Source organism: Aythya ferina (assembly GCF_964211825.1).
Source record: "Aythya ferina genome assembly, chromosome: 2".
NCBI lineage: Eukaryota > Metazoa > Chordata > Aves > Anseriformes > Anatidae > Aythya > Aythya ferina.
In genome coordinates, this window is record NC_140297.1 from 144,366,743 (window position 1) to 144,384,030 (window position 17,288).

Here is a 17,288-nt window from a genome sequence, read left to right on the forward strand (position 1 = left end):
TCTGTCACATAGCTGGAATTTCTTATTTTGTAAATGAAAGCACTTTTATTATATGCTAAAGAAGCACTTTGGTCACTTTAAGTGTGTCTACACTACTAAATGCATCCACTCCTGGAAGAGATAAGTGGTGACAATGGTGTCCATCTACACCACTCAGAGCTAAACCCATCTGGAGAAGCCCAGGAACGTCTTTAACAAACACTGTTACATGGTTTGGGTGTCCTCTGTGGTGCTTCTGTGGTCCAAAAGCATGACTAATTTTCTCTGTGTTCAGAATATCCAAAATTATTTGAGAACTATACTACACCCAGAATAACAGTGGCTATTTGTTGTACAGAATTAAGCAAATTTGCAATATGACATGAAGATTGGCACGGTTGTGACTGACTATACAAAACAGGCTTTGACTGTATGTGTAAATGAAAAAGCTGTTAGGAGGTCTCCACAAGGCATTGGGGCCAAGTCTAGCAAAGTTCGACTCATATCACCTACTGGAAGGGTATTCTGTGGTGAACTATCCTTAAAATAAAACCTTGTTGGGGATATAAAGGGAAACTAAATGGCTAGCACCTGAAGAGACCACAGAATGAGTAAAGAACTATGCAATTTGTACTATCAAAGGACCAAGACACAGGTGGAAGTAGACAACCAAGATATGTAACGTACAGCTGTTCATTATGAGCATTTACTAATAAAACAGAAATAATAGTATGACCCACAGGACTCAACTAACTATCCCTATCAAGAGGATGCATAATCAAGAACACAGGAAGATTTAAGTTGGAAGGGACCTTAGGATATCTCTAGTTCATCCTCCTGCTCAAAGAAGGCTCGGCCCTGAGGTCAGACCAGGTTGCTCAGGGCTTTAACCAGTTGGGACTTGAAAACCTCCAAGGGTGGATACCACCACCTCTCTGGGCAACCTGTCCCACTCTTTGACATTTTCTTCATAAAAAGGTTTCTGTTTATTTCCAGTCTGAAATTTTATTGTTTCATCTTATGCCTTTTCCTTTCATCCTCCTATCATAAACCCCTGTGAAGAGCCTTAATGGTCTCCTCACAGGTACTCAGGGCTGCTATTAGGTTCTATTGAAGCTTCAGTCTGGAAAGGACCAATTGTCTCACCTTTTGTTGCAGGATCAGTGGTCCAGCTACTAACCATAATTTATTTGTGTCTTTCTTGTATTGCACTGACCATGTGAGCACAAATAGTATGAACAGTGGTTCACTTCCAAGTGGGCTTTTGAGTTTGGGAAAATGTATATATCAGAAATATTAACACTTGTGAATCACCTTCTGTAGAAAATGCCAGACATGAGCAACATGAACAATATATAGATTTCTGAATCCAGTAAAAGTGGTCAATGGAAGTTGGATTATTTACAGGGAGAAAGTAGTTCAGTAAGTTGTTCTAGTGGAGACCATCTTTCATTTTCAAAGATAAGGAGAAAACACATTGACTGAAACATAATTCAATCCTTGCATACCAGCTTTTGTCTCTCTCTCTTTCTCTCTCTCTCTTTTTCTATTTTTTCCTAGTACAAAAATATAGATATTATTTTCTATGTCATGAAAACTAAATAGCAATTATTTACATTTTTGTTTCTGCACAAGGTGTTTACTGATAATTTACTGATTCATTTTCAGTATATTAACATTTCCAGGTATTTATTACTAAAATTTCACCCATTTTCACAGCTTTGCATGCATTCATTATTTTTCTTCTGGTTAAAAAACCACCATCTCCTACACAAAAATAATTTTTATTCATACACTACACTGACCTACACTGACCTAGCCTCTAAACCATCTTTTCTGTAAATGCACACATAAACGTTGCTTGTGTATTTGTGAAATTCAGAATTAAATTTTTGATACAGTAACTAACACAGAGTATAAGCAAACAAGTAAATCAATTATTATACAATCAGATCCTGAAAGAAATGGGTTTCACTATCATGCAATTTAGTTTGAAGAAAAGAAAAAAAGATTCCGAATGCACATTGATATAGATATTTTCATACATAACATTTCCATAAGTAAAAAATTACAGACACTTAAGTAACTATCTTACTTTTTAGAAATATTATGCTTTTTTTCCTTTTCCTTTTTTTTCTTTTCCTTTTCCTTTTCCAACAATTCTCCATAGAAGTGAAACAAAAGACCTTTAGGAAGAATTCATCTCAGACAACTTTAGCCATTAAAAGTTAAGTTTCCAGTCAAACCTACTTACGTAGGTTACCCCTACAGTAAGTGGAAAGTTTTATGAACCATTAGAGGTTGCTTCAGTTATCATAGCTATTGTTTTCAAGCCAGAACATTTGTTCTCTGAAGATACCCTTCTCTAACTTATCTAGGAAGCCCATGTTGTCTGTTCTTCTACACATGGACCTACTTGTATGAAACATATCTGGTTTAAGTTATCTAATTATATTTATGCATTTTTGTAATACAGGTATCACCTGGAAATTTGCACTGACAAATGAAAGCCAGTTATTAGATACCTGAACTGGTAAATATTGACTTAAGTTTATACCCAGTTTTCCTAAGGTATTTATCAAAATAAGAACAGTAAGGATTTTGTCCTCAGTTTGAAATGTTATGAAGTCTATGAATAATTCTAATACTAATTATATTAAAAATAAATTAAAAAGAAAGAAATTTTACTAAAGAGATATGGAGGATATGAAAGTACCTTACAAATTAAGAGGTGTATTACCATGCATTTCCATGCTGTATATATGCAAATCCATGGACAATGACTACACATACAAGCAAATGAAAGCAGCTGACCACGTACCCACACACCTTGGCAGAGGTGCACTCCATACTCGTCGGCCACCACCTAGACAAATAATCTCTGAAGCTCCTTCCAAACGATATCCAGACGAACAGGAGAATGTCAGAGTATCTCCCACTCCAAAATTAAATCCTATTCTTTTACCAAACTGTGGGATCCCAGGATCTTCACAAGGTTCTAGATTATATTCTGAAAGCAAGAGAGCGAGTCAGCTTGTACAAGCGAGAACAATTTGTGTTTCCTATCAGCCTTTTTTCTAATCTTGCAATCTACTAATTTCTGTGTATTTCCAACTGACCTTGGATAAAGATTTCAGTTTTAAAAACACAATGAATGCATGAATGTTAAGTTGGCAATTAGACTACCTTCAAAAGCTAGATTAATGAATGCATTCATAACATTTTTAAGATGCATAACACAACATGCTTTATCACACTTATTAGAGCCATAAATGCCCCAGATACATAACACAAATGAAAACAACGGTACAGCGTAAGAGTCTGACTGACTGACTCATGGGCTTATCTGGAATTTCACTAACTGAAATTAGACCAATTCTATTTCTTCCCCTCACTTGAATGCTGCTTACAGTTTAGTGTCATGTTACTTATCATGTCGCAGAAATTTCAGAGAGATTTTCTTGCTTTAAAATTGCTGTGCTTAAACAAACAAACAAACAAACTTAAATAATTTTATGATTCAGTATATCATAAAAAAAGCTATTCCAGTTGTTGTTTCCTTACCAGAGAAAGAAATGTTAAATCCTTCATATGATATAGAAAAATCTGATATAAAGCGTAACTGGGCTCTGAAATTTCCATAGAGACCTGCATTGATTGGTGAAGGAAGCTCTGAGCCAGTCAGACGTGCTAATGGTTGTGTGAAACTGCCATTCTCTGTTATTAGTAAGTAGTCGTGATGATCCTCCAAATGGAAAGTGTAGAAGGTGAACTGTACTCCTATTAGAAAAAGTAGAATTAATTTATGTATCACACAGTTAACATGAATGTTACTAAGACAATGATTAAACCAATACATTTCATTATGAATTATGGTTCAGAAAAGAAAGACTTTCAGTACTTAAAGGGGGCTCATAGAAAAGATGGAGAGTTGGAGATTTATTTATTTTTCTCTTTTTTTTTTTTTTTTTTTTTTTTGCATGGGCAAATAGTGATAGGACAAGGGGAAATGGTTTTAAACTAAAAGAGGGGAGATTTAGATTAGACCTTAGGAAGAAATCCTTTACTCAGTGTGATAAGGCACCGGAACAGGTTGCCCAGATAAGTTAGGTATGCTCCATTCCTGGAGGTGTTCAAGGTCAGGCTGGATGGGGCTCTTGGAAACCTTATCTAGTGGGTGGCATCTCTGTCCATGGCAGGGGGATTGGAACTAGATGATCTTTAAGGTCTCTTTCAACACAAGCCATTCTATGATTCTATGATCTTTGGGATTCATGCTTAGTCTTTCTGGACTAAGAATAAGTCTTTCTGGAATGGGAATAACGAGAGCAATCCCTTGGGTCTTAGAGACCTCTAGTTAATGTCTTAGCTTTTCAGAAATGGGAAAATTGTTCAGCCTTTTAAAGTAGATACCCTCTTTTCTTCTTAGAGCTCCCCAAGCCAAGGATCCAGATAAACATGCCTTTACTTAGTAGCACTAGTGCTTACTTAGAAGCACTTTGTAGCTTGCGTATCCAGATAAACATGCCCTTACTTAGTAGCACTGGTAAAGAAATTACTGGATCAGGTTGCATTTTACGTATAAGATAAAACAAAACAATCCCCAAAATATCTTTAGGAATTAAAATATCTTAATCTAATAATTGTATAAGCAAAATCACTCATCTGCTTTGAGCATTGTATTTATTATCTTCAAAGAAAGTTTTTTTGTAGCAACTCAAAACATTGGAATTCCTATGAATTCACTGAGGTTAACTGAATTTTGTTCAAACACAAACTCAAATTTTAACTACAGGGAACGTTTCAGGCAATTTTACAGATTGCCATGGTATTTCTAAGCAAAACACCGAGGTATATCCTAGTTGTATAATTTGGTTTTCTGTAGAAAATGCTCTAATCTTATTAATATAAGTTATGTGACATACTGTGTCACAGAGAATAATTTTAAAAATATATGTTCAGGTAGATTCCTTCTTATTTTGCACATGCCCCCTTTTTTGTAAGGGGAACATATATATATGTACATATTGACTAAAACCAAGAAGGCGTAATGTCATTTCTCAATATTGCAATCCAGAATGCTGGGGAGTGGGAGGAGGGTGTGGGGAGAGGGTAAATGAAATGAATTTTTCTACTAGTTAGTTGTTTAAACTATACCATTGACAGTCCACAAATTTCACTTCACTACATTTGAACTACATGCTAACAACAGACACAATATAGGAATTAATGTCACGATAGATGATTCATTTCCTCTTCAGGTATAGCACACATTCCTAGACTTATTAACTATACTTAAAGTGCATGTTCCAATATTCTAATTATCAAAATTAAAATTAAAAATAAAATAAAAAATTATAGCAAAGTTTTTAGTGGACATTCAAAAACCTTAATACTGGTACACATGAATATGAATGAGAAATCAATCCAGAATTTCCTGTTTAATGCAATTGAATAGTGAAAGTAAAATATAAAAATATATGTTGCAGATGTTATTATTTCAGACAATACATATGCGTACAGAAACAGAGCTTTTCTTAGCAATACAACATATGCAGATAAAACATATAAATCTTAATTAAATAAATGCATTTAATCACCTGCCATGAAGTAATAGCATTATGAAGTTGCAACACAAAGATACATGTTTTAAAGTACCCCCCAGCATGTTACATACATGTAACATATATGTTACATGTTACATACATTTGCTTGGTAGTCTGACATCAGACTGCCAATTTTTATCCAAATTAAAAAAAAAAAAAACTTAAAGAAAAATATTAATTATATTCTACAAAATGTATCACTAGTTAATAGCCAATACAAGATACTCCTTGACATTTTGAAGCACTAATTATATTAGATATGAAATAGAGCAGAAAATGAGATTTCCAAAATAAACTTTCTCTCCTCCATTTTAAAATCATCCATGCATATGTATGGGATTAATTTTCTCTAATGGTAACCATCTAACACTTTAAAAAGTCTCTGAGTTTCCCTTTGGACTATTCATCCATCAGATAAAGCTCCTGGACATCAGATAATAGAGGTAAATAGGCACTCTCAGAGAACAATTCATTCCATCTATTTTAGATACATTTACTTTGAGATAATCCATGTCCTGAAGATAAACGATTTTTTTCCAATACATTGGAAATACTGCTGATGTATTTGAAGTAGCCCTTCTTGTTGTCCTTGACATCCCTTGCCAGATTTAATTCTAAATGGGCCATGGCCTTCCTTCTCACAACCCTGCATATTCTGACAGAGTCCCTGTATTCCTCACAAGTGGCTGGACCCTTTTTCCACAGACTTCCTTCTTCTGTCTGAGCTTTGCCAGGAGCTCCTTGCTCATCCATGCAAGTCTTCCCCCTTTTCTTGCCTTCTTACTCATAGGGATGCAATGATCTTGAGCTTGGAGGAAATGATACTTGAATACCAACCAGTTGTCTTGGACCCACCTTCCTTCCAGGGCCGTAACCCATAGATTTCTTCCAAGTAGATCCCTGAAGAGGCCAAAGTTTGCTCTCCCAAGTCCAGGGTTGCAATCCTACTTTTTGCCCTGCTTCCTCCTTGCCAGAAACTGAGCTCCACTATATCATGGTCAATCAAGGCTGCCCTCAACTCTCTCATCACCAACTAGTCCTTCCTCATTCATTCATACAAGGTCAAGCAGCATACCTCTCCTTGTTGTCTTCTCCACAACCTGTACAAACTCAGGAAGTGAGCTTATCCTAGACAAACTCAGGAAGTGCGGCCAAGATAAGTGGACAGTGAGGTGGATTGACAATTGGCTAGACGGCAGAGCTCAGAGTGTTGTGCTCAGTAGTACAGAGTATAGTTGGAGCCCATAGCTAGTGGTGTCCCACAGGGGTCAGTAGTGTGTTGTTTAACTTACTCATCAACAAACTTGATGATAAAACGGAGCAAGTTTGCTGATGACATAAAGCTTGGAGGAGTGTCTCATATTCTAGAGGGCTGTGCTGCCATTCAGAGGGACCTTGAGAGGCTGGAGGGTTGGGCCGAGAGGAACCTTGTGAAGTTCAACAGGGGTAAGTGCACCTAGGGAGAAATTACCCCAAGCACTAGTACAGGCTGGGGGTTGACCTGCTGGAGAATAGCTCTGCAGAGAGGGATGTGGGAGTCCTACTGGACAGCAGGCTGACCATAAGCAGGCAATGTGCCCTTGTGGACAAAAAGGCCAACTGTATCCTGGGGTGAATTCAGAAGAGTGATCCTCCCCATCTACTCAGCCCTAGTGAGGCCACACCTAGAGTATTGTGTCTGGTTCTGGGCTCCCCAGTGCAAGAAGGACATAGAACTACTGGAGTGAGTTCAGAGGAAGATCAAAGGATGATGATCTTATGAAGACTGTCACAAGTCCACGGAGCCAGATGGGATCCACCCGACAGTGCTGAGGGAGTTGGCAGATGTGATTGCTGGGCCAATTTCCATCATCTGTCAGCGGTCTTCGTTATCTGGAGATATCCAGGATGACTGGAGACTTGCTGATGTGATGTCCATCTATAAGAAGGGTTGTAAGGAGGGCCCGGGGAACTACAGGACTGTCAGCCTGACCTCGGTGCCAGGAAAGGTGATGGAACAGGTCATTTGGGATGCAAACATGCAACGTATGCAGGACAACCAGTGGGTCAGGCCCAGTCAGCATGGGTTCATGACAGGCAGGTATACCTGCCTTCAACAAATAACGTTTTTTTGAAAGTCTCCTGTCTCTCATTAGTTGTTTAGTCATTAGTTCTTTCTTACCATTCTAAATGTCTCCTGAAGGGGTTGCATTATTTATCTTTTTTCTCCATCTACATTTATTTCTAAACCATATTATTTATTGACTCTCTAGATCACAGAATCACAGAATCACAGAATTTCTGGGTTGGAAGAGACCTCAAGATCATCGAGTCCAACCTCTGACCTAACACTAACAATCCCCACTAAACCATATCCCTAAGCTCTACGTCTAAACATCTTTTAAAGACTTCCAGGGATGGTGACTCCACCACTTCCCTGGGCAGCCTGTTCCAGTGTCCAACAACCCTTTCGGTAAAGAAGTTCTTCCTAACATCTAACCTAAAACTCCCCTGGTGCAACTTAAGCCTATTCCCCCTCATCCTGTCACCAGGCACGTGGGAGAACAGACCAACCCTCACCTCACTACAGCCTCCTTTAAGGTATCTGTAGAGAGCAATAAGGTTACCCCTAAGCCTCCTTTTCTCCAGGCTGAACAAGCCCAGCTCCCTCAGCCGCTCCTCCTAGGACTTGTTCTCCAGGCCCCTCACCAGCTTTGTCACCCTTCTCTGGACCCGCTCAAGCACCTCGATGTCCTTCTTGTAGCGTGGGGCCCAAAACTGAACACAGTACTCGAGGTGCGGCCTCACCAGAGCCGAGTACAGGGGGACGATCACCTCCCTAGCCCTGCTGGTCACACTGTTTCTTATGCAAGCCAGGATGCCATTGGCCTTCTTGGCCACCTGAGCACACTGCTGGCTCATATTCAGCCAACTATCAACCATCACTCCCAGGTCCTTCTCTGCCTGGCAGAGAAGTGTCAAAAGCCTTGCTGAAGTCAAGGTAGACCACATCCACAGCCTTTCCCTCATCCACCCAGCGCGTCACTTTGTCATAGAAGGAGATCAGGTTCGTCAAGCAGGACCTGCCTTTCATAAAGCCATGCTGACTGGGCCTGATCACCTGCTTGCCCTGCAAGTGCTGCGTGATGACTCTCAAGAGGATCTGCTCCATGAGCTTCCCTGGCACTGAGGTCAAACTGACAGGCCTGTAGTTTCCCGGGTCTGCCCTCCGGCCCTTCTTGTAGATGGGTGTCACGTTTGCTAGCCGCCAGTCAACTGGGACCTCCCCTGATAGCCAGGACTGTTGATAAATGATGGATAGTGGCTTGGCCAGCTCCTCTGCCAGTTCTCCTCTGCCACCCTGCATATAAATGAAAGAAACTATTTCTTTCCTTCAAAATAAAGGGACTTTTCTTTCTGACATTTCCTGGTCAACAGCTAGTCATAATGTAAAATTTCACATGATGAAAACGATATTTAAAACAATTCTCTTCTATCTTCACTTCTTTTTATGACATAATATGAATAACATTCTCACACAAGTCTTCACTTCAGATAATTGATAAAAAATTTAAATATCAAGGACAATTTCTGTCTAATGTCTCTAAGAGAAGGCATTTTTTCATGAACACAGAAAAAACATCCACCTTCTTTCACCTGTATGGATTAATGTGCATTTATACAACTGTCTGTTACTTGGACTACAGTCTTTCAGTGATGTTTTGTTCTGTAAAAAACATTTGGCTTTCCATTGGGCCTAGTCTACATCTGGAATTCTAGGAATTAATACATTAAATATAAATACAAATGAAAATCAGAAATACAATCCTAATTCAGTGTGGCCAACCCAGATCTGGAATCTATATGTGTAGCACAGAACACTGGACTTTTACGTATATGTTTAAGAAAAAAGAAATTAAATAAAGGAAAGGAAAAAGGGAAGGGAAGGGAAGGGAAGGGAAGGGAAGGGAAGGGAAGGGAAGGGAAGGGAAGGGAAGGGAAGGGAAGGGAAGGGAAGGGAAGGGAAGGGAAGGGAAGGGAAGGGAAGGGAAGGGAAGGGAAGGGAAGGGAAGGGAAGGGAAGGGAAGGGAAGGGAAGGGAAGGGAAGGAGAATAGAGAAAACAATGTATTTACCTTTCCCATGGGTAACATCCACAGTCCATGTACAATTCAGTGAATTTGGATAGAGTTCTGGATAACCAGGGGATAAAATTGTCCCACTAGGTCCTCTAACATCTCCACCACACAAAGCTAGAATTAACAAACAAACAAACAACTAGTATATTAATAAAACAATATAGAACATACAGCTTAAAAAAAAAAAAAAAAAAAAAAAAAAGAACAAAACTATCTTTTTAAAACTTCTGGTTTTAAAACTACTGAAAACTAGTTGATCAAATGATTCATCAATCTTACTTATGGACAATAGTCCATTTAACACAATATGAAAGGAAATAAAATCAAAGAATGGTTAACATACTTTTTGCTAGTTATTAATAAAACAAAAAGTGAGTTTCCTTAGCTGTTTTTTTCACATTTTCTTGTGATTCTATGAAACTCAAAAGTCCAGCAGGAGGATGAAGGCAGAAAATATAGAACCAAACAACAGCACTTTAGCCAGGTGCTAAGAATGGAGAGTTAAAATGGAATAGATTAGACCTTAGTATTGAAGAATTAGTGACTGGTAATATTAATGCAGGGAAGCATGACATCCTTTAGTGTGTCATGCATTTACATCTATAACTGACAACTGCCAATATAAGAATAAGCCATTCTGTAGTATCAGTAGTGACTTTGTAATCAGCAATTGAGTGATATAAAAATTAAATTACCTCTTGAATTAATACAAAATACAAAAGTAAAATCATCACAAAACTGGCATAAATATCTTCAACATTCACCATTAACATAAGCCAATATTCAACACTTCCACTGTAAACCATAAAGTTTTCCCTTTAGCAGAAACTTTTGAAAAACTGTTGAAAGGCAGTTTGGGAGACAGGTAGATGGCAGATGCATGTCTGCAATTCCAGTTGACACAACTACCAGTTCCGGTTCACCTCATTGCTCTCCAAGCTGTTGTTTACCTATAGCTCATCTCTGTGCTTCCCGGTGGTATGTTGCTACATGAGCAAGGAAGAGGGAAGGAGGTTGTCACAGGCTGGAGAAGCAATATATATATATATATATATATATATATATATAAATATATATATATATATATTTTTCTCTGAGAGGCTGCCCCACCAGCACTAACTGGTATAACATGCTTCTGCCCCTCTTTGAACATCATCAGCAGCTACAAACACAACACTCAAACATAGTACAGAGCGTGAAGGTGGGAGAAGTTTGCACTTCCAATATAATAACAGTACTCAAACAACATCCTCACACATTCAGTTTTATATTTGTGATGATTTGTGCTAAACACTGACAGGGTAAATTATGAAATGCATAACTATGGTTTTTTTTTTTGGTTGTTTATATACATGTATATATATATATTAACATTACATATTACTCCCTATTATATGTTATAATGTGCTATATTAGCATGTTATATATTACCCCCTTTAGGGTACTGAACATAAAGAAGTATACATTTAATTACAGTTTTCTTATAGAAAATAAATGAAACTTGGATATTGTTACTATACACTTTATTCTATATGCTAGGATACAGTAAGACTGCAGAAAAACTGAAGATATTTGCAGTCTTAGCTGGGGAGAGAAGACAGAGAAACAAACTCAACATCACCCACACTCTGATGGGAACCCTACTCCATTTATGAGAAAAAGTTTATGACAATTAAAGGTTGCTATTACCTGTAACCTTTAGTCTTTTCCCTACTCATATACATTCAATTAAAATAAATAAATAATACCCTATTTTGCCTAGCTAAATTGGTTTGATTGTTGTAGCTAACCACTTTCTCTTTGAAAGATATTTTTATCTGGGTAGCCTCATCATTTGTGTGTGTGTGTGTGTGTGTGTGTGTATGTGTCCATGTGCTGCTTTTCCTGCCAGCTTTCTAGCCTTTTTGGCCAGATTGTAAGCTAGAAAGTTGGAGATCCAATACCACAGGCTGAAATTTTAGGACCACTACTGCCCAATCTCATCATATTTGCCAAAAGGAAATGATGCTCCAACACATTTATTTTCCTCCTCATGATGAAGATCCAATGAGGTCAGTTATCATCTGATCTTGTTATATTTAGACATTAGCAAAATAGAATCAGGGAATGTTATAACAGCATGCTATTGCAGATTCTGATGGTAACTACCTACTTTGTCCACACTTTAGGTCAGCCCTATTAAGAAGGACTGCAATAGAATATGCAATCAATTTTTATAATCATGGGAAACCGCCCAAACAAATAATGTATTTTACAGCGGGTGTTTGAAAAATCTTTCAAGAATGCAAGTGATGACAAAATGTCTATGGCATTCACTGTAACTGTATGAAGGCTAGCAGATGGCAAAAAAAGGCATCAAGGGACCAGCATGTTACCAAACAAAGCCAAGTTGACAGATCTGAAATATAAAGTGTGCACTGGTCCTGATAAGATGGGAAACAGCCAGAGCATATAATATCAAAACTAGTATCTGACTCTTTTTTGGAATGCAAAGGAAAACAGAAACATGTTAAAATGAAAACAGCAAAAGATACTCTTTACACATTTTTCTAGATTCTATAAGAAACATTTTCACTTCATTGTCTGATATATGGAGACATACTAAAACAGGACAGACTAAAAGTATAATGAATAAATAAGCAAATAACTGAAGCACTAGCTTGGCATTCTAATGTGGAAAATTGGGTACATGAAATGTGTTTTTTTGTTGTTGTTGTTGTTGTTTGTTTGTTTGTTTGCTTTTTAATCATCATTTATTGTGTTGCTAACATGGCATTTAATTTATTTGTTATGTAAGAAAAACAGCTCAGTCAAGACATGCCTTAATCTTTTTATTTATTTATTTATTACTGTGTTTTGTGAGAAGGAATTAAAAACTAACAAAAAATTAACAAAAAATATCTGCATGTAATACAGATAGATATCTGGATGTATAGTACAAAGTACCTTTATGTGATAATGGAAAATAATGTAATAGCTTATGAAGTAAGTCTTTGTTAAATGTGATTGAAGATTAAAATTTAGTAGTGGAATCAAGTGACTAAGCCAGCTGTTCAAGTGAAATAAGATTCTTATAGCATTGGGTTGCTTGAAGACTTTTGTTGTAATGGATCATGACTTCATCCCTTTTGCTCAGTAACAAAAGGAAGAGTGGCAGCAAGCAAGACTAGCTTAGAAAATTGCCCTATATAAATTTCCCTATATTATATATATGTATATATATTTTTTTTTCCCCAAACAATTTTAGAACCTTTACTCAGGCTACATATAAGTGTCTCAGTGGAAGGACACGCTTAATCACTGAAATACATAACTAGTTGTAAGGAAAACACCTGACTTATGTCATTCATAAAATCATCAAGCTCCATTTCAGGAGCATTTTCATTCCATCCTACTATTATAAAAAATCACTGTTCCATATTAGAAATAGACTTATAATTTCTAGCCTAAATTTATTCATGGTTAATTTTCACCCATTTATTCTTATTATAAGCTGTCATTATGTTATTTTCCATCTTGGAAATTCACTTTGGAGGGCTGGCAAAGCACGACAGTTTCTAGCTTTGTTTCATTCACTTAAATGAGACAACCTTTCTTAACCTACTCTTGAAAGATATATTTTTGGTCTCTATGACCACTGTATTACCTATTTCAAGTACTTATTTATCTTTCTTGTCACAGCCTCTGTGCTACACAAACATATAGCTAGGACACTTTACAATAAAATGTGGCAGCAGTTAATAAGCAAGGAAGGTAACATTTCTGCTCATAGAAGTCTTTTCCCATTTTTTTGCATGTGTCCTCAGTTCTATTTTTCAAATGTTTATGTTTTACTGCAGAAGTAAGCCTGTATAATCTCCTCCTGCAGAGGTCAATCTGTATAGCTTTACTTTAGCACTTCTTTGTAGAAGATCCCCTTACCTCTTAATTGTATTTTATTTTATTTTATTTTATTTTATTTTATTTTATTTTATTTTATTTTATTTTATTTTATTTTATTTTATTTTATTTTTTTATTTTATTTTATTTTATTTTATTTTATTTTATTTTATTTTATACTATGAAATAAAACTCAGCATCCACTACCTATGTTCTCTGTTATCTGAGGTCTCTGAACAAGGGTTATGACCAATTTAAAATGATTTATTTATTTCTATGTAACTATTTATTAATTTTAAATTAAATTTATTTTAATGTAACTGAAGTCTACTTCAGACCCATGAAGGGTATAGCAATGATATGAAGATATCAAGAAGACTAAATGTGAGATAAAAGGGTTTGACCACATCCAAGGACAGAAAACTGTCAAGAGAACATACTTGTTATTTAATTAAAGCAAAAGAAAATAATACACATTCTACATAGATACGTGTATTGATGTATTTCAACATATGGTGTTCAATAACAATATAGAAAAAAAATAATAATCACTGACCCATTTTGCCTGACTGAAGATGGTGATATTTGTGAATTAGTAATGTTTTCCACCTTTTAAACTGATATCACCTACCATTTTCATAGATAAATTTAAAGTTTTTTCAAAAGACTAGCTCTAAGTCACCAACCACAACATGAAAACTAACCTGCAATGCTTTATCACAGTTTTCTCAAAAAAGAGAAAATATGCATAAGAATAGAAGCTTCTGAAAAAAGAAAAAAAAAAAAAAGACTTTTTTTTTTCAGTAAGATGAACTTAATGTAAATACAAATAAATGAAACCTATTTGTTTTCCACAGTGATGGAAGAGAAAACATAAATTTATAATTGATTAGTAATACTGATTGGTTTTACAAAAGGTTTCAAGCATTAGCAAGAAAGACTGGTAACATGTGAATTCAGGAAGAACCACAGAATGGAAAGATAAACCTATTGTATGTGTTTGTATAAATATAAATCTATATACAAATACACACACAGTGGTCCCATTGCATTCAGCTGTTTAATTGTCTCTGACTTCCAAACAACAAACTAATTCTAAGTTGATTTTCATTTAATATGTAATTTGATTATAGAACAGAAATATAAAGATAGCTAAAAAAAATTGAAACAGTGAATTACAATTTAAATCATATGCTGTGTTTCGTAGATAAAGAAATTTCAGCATCTGGCTTCCCTATTTACACTAGATGTAACGTGTCTTAAAATGGGATGCATGCAAGGAGTAAAAATAAAATAACAATACAGGCATCCAATGCTTACTAACAGCTTCCTGAAAGAAACTTTGGACTTGAGTTATATTATACAAGAAAATAGCATAATAAAGTCTAGATTATTCATAATGAAAGCTGTTATATCTTTATCTCCTTATTTAAATCTAAAACATATCAGGACATACTAACACCTTCCAAGTGTAGATTCTACCATACTGAATATTTGCATTTGAATATATATTTTTAACAGTTGAAATTTTAATAAGATTATTGTTTTTATCTTAGAGATGCCTTTACAAAAATAACGTAACACCTTTGCCAGATCTCCCTGATAGATTCCTCATGACACTGCACAAGTCAGATTTCCTAATTCATTGTAACATCTTGGTGTTTTCAATATAATCATTGAAATATAGTCTTCCATCTAACTTGAATGTTTTTCTTGCTGATGTTCTCTATTTATTCATTTTCTTAAGCAAATAAAGATCAAGTGGGATGCCAATACTTACCCCTAATCCAAATACCTGATAAGGATTATTAAGTAATTAATTTCATGTTATGATGAAGAAAAGAAAAAGCACATTATACTCTTAATTATTTAAACATTTACTATTTTTTCCTGTCATATTTAACGGGATTAATATATTGCTTTGTATATTGTTAATATAGGTTTTCTGACAAATATTCACAGTTTAAAAGAAGATTTCTATTATAATATTCAAACAGAAAGTACACGATAAGACAAAATTTGCCACTTAAGCACTGGGAAGAGTTACAGTCAAATTCAAGGGAGTACAGATAGATACATACTGAGTAAATCATACATGGTTGTTACATAGGAATGCTATAAATGTAAAACAAGTAACATTTTTCTAAACAAAGCTCAAAAACATTTATTTTCTCTCTTAAGTGCAACTATTTTCTAAAGACCTGTTCATATTCTTATTAGAAAATAATATTTGTTATCTATTTGCATACTTGTTTTCCTAGGTATTGTGCCCTGTATTTAGAGCATATAAACCAAACTGCATCTGCAGATGTACTATTTAAGAATAAATAATTATAGAATAATACAAATAGGTTTTCTCTGTTCTATGTGGATAAAAACAAACAAAAAGATACGAGCATTTTACCCACGAGACAAAGAAGGAAAAATATAGCAAAAGTTCAAAAGTTGAGGCTTTCATCACTGCCACTTCTTTTTAAAATAAATTATATATATATATATATATATATACATACAAGTATATATATATAGTCAATACAGCTGTCCAGAAATTGGTCACACTTCCCCTGAAGTACTGTTAAAGAATATTCCTAATAACAAATTACTTCATTTTTTGAAGAGACTGATGGCTTGACAAAGATCATTGGTTTTACTCTTAGTTTTATGGTTGTGTAACATATTTTAAAACAGTGGAGCTGCTGTCTTCAAAACTGAAAGCAATTCAACTACTGGAATAAAAGTTTGGACTAAATCATATTCTGATGTACCTTCCAGCCGTAACTCTTCTATGGTCTTGTATGAGAGAATTTGAAAATATTTTCCTTTATTATTCATCTTTGAAAAGCATGAACAGCAATAGATAATATTATCCTCAAAATTTTATATTCAGAGATCTCTAAAATTAACATTTCAGAACTGCTTTGCTATTAGAAATATAAATGTGTGATTGCATGTGTATGTATGTATACACAGAGCAATGCGCAATACACTGACTGTGCATCCCTTATCCACACAGATACATGTAAAAATTAAAACTAAGGAAATGACCAATAAAATCCTTCATGTGTATCAATCATTCAGATATGAATGAATTATACAACCTGTCATGATACACCCCTCAGGCTAGTCTTTACAGATGGAGACAGCTGTTTTGTTTGTTCATTTTTAAACCATTATTCTCAGTATCCTCTAAATGTTCCTTTAGACAATGAAGTGTGACTTCCTGGATAAGCTTTTTGTGATGCTTATCTGTAATATCCAAATACTTAATGAAAAAACTAGCTTATACTCTTTCAAAGAATGCAATCACAATCAATGCAGTCTTCAACTCTGAGGAAGAACAGGGTCTGAAAAATCTAATTTTTTTTTTGTATGCCTTTCTCCTTGAAAGCACTTGCATTCATGAATTGTCATGTTTTGGTTGCACAATTGTTGCTACATGATGTAATTATAAAAAAGAAATACTTTTAACTATCTAGAAATAACCCAGCTCCCCAAAAACTGATACAACAATATAACAAATGAGCAGGAACAGTTATCAACTTGTTTATTAGTGGCATGGTTAATATAAAGACATCCTCATAGTTTATAAAACCAACAGCCCATTGAGCAAATGCCCTTTTTTCCCTGGAGGTGCAAGGACTCTGGATCCTATTTAAAAACATTTCACTAGAGAAGAAATACAGCAATAAAATTAAAATGAGTTCAACC

At 35.5% G+C, this 17,288-nt stretch overlaps 1 protein-coding gene across 5 annotated transcripts in view; it reads right to left on the reverse strand.

The window, feature by feature from the left end:
- CSMD3 (CUB and Sushi multiple domains 3) overlaps positions 1–17,288 on the reverse strand; it is a 684,493-nt gene that overhangs the window by 261,190 nt on the left and 406,015 nt on the right. For all 5 annotated transcript variants that reach the window (XM_084509891.1, XM_084509890.1, XM_084509889.1 and 2 more), the window contains 3 exons: positions 9,699–9,815; positions 3,544–3,759; positions 2,801–2,989 (listed from right to left, as the gene is read on the reverse strand). In XM_084509891.1, coding sequence (XP_084366017.1) covers positions 2,801–2,989; positions 3,544–3,759; positions 9,699–9,815 — 522 coding nt within the window. The remainder of the gene's footprint in view (positions 1–2,800; positions 2,990–3,543; positions 3,760–9,698; positions 9,816–17,288) is intronic.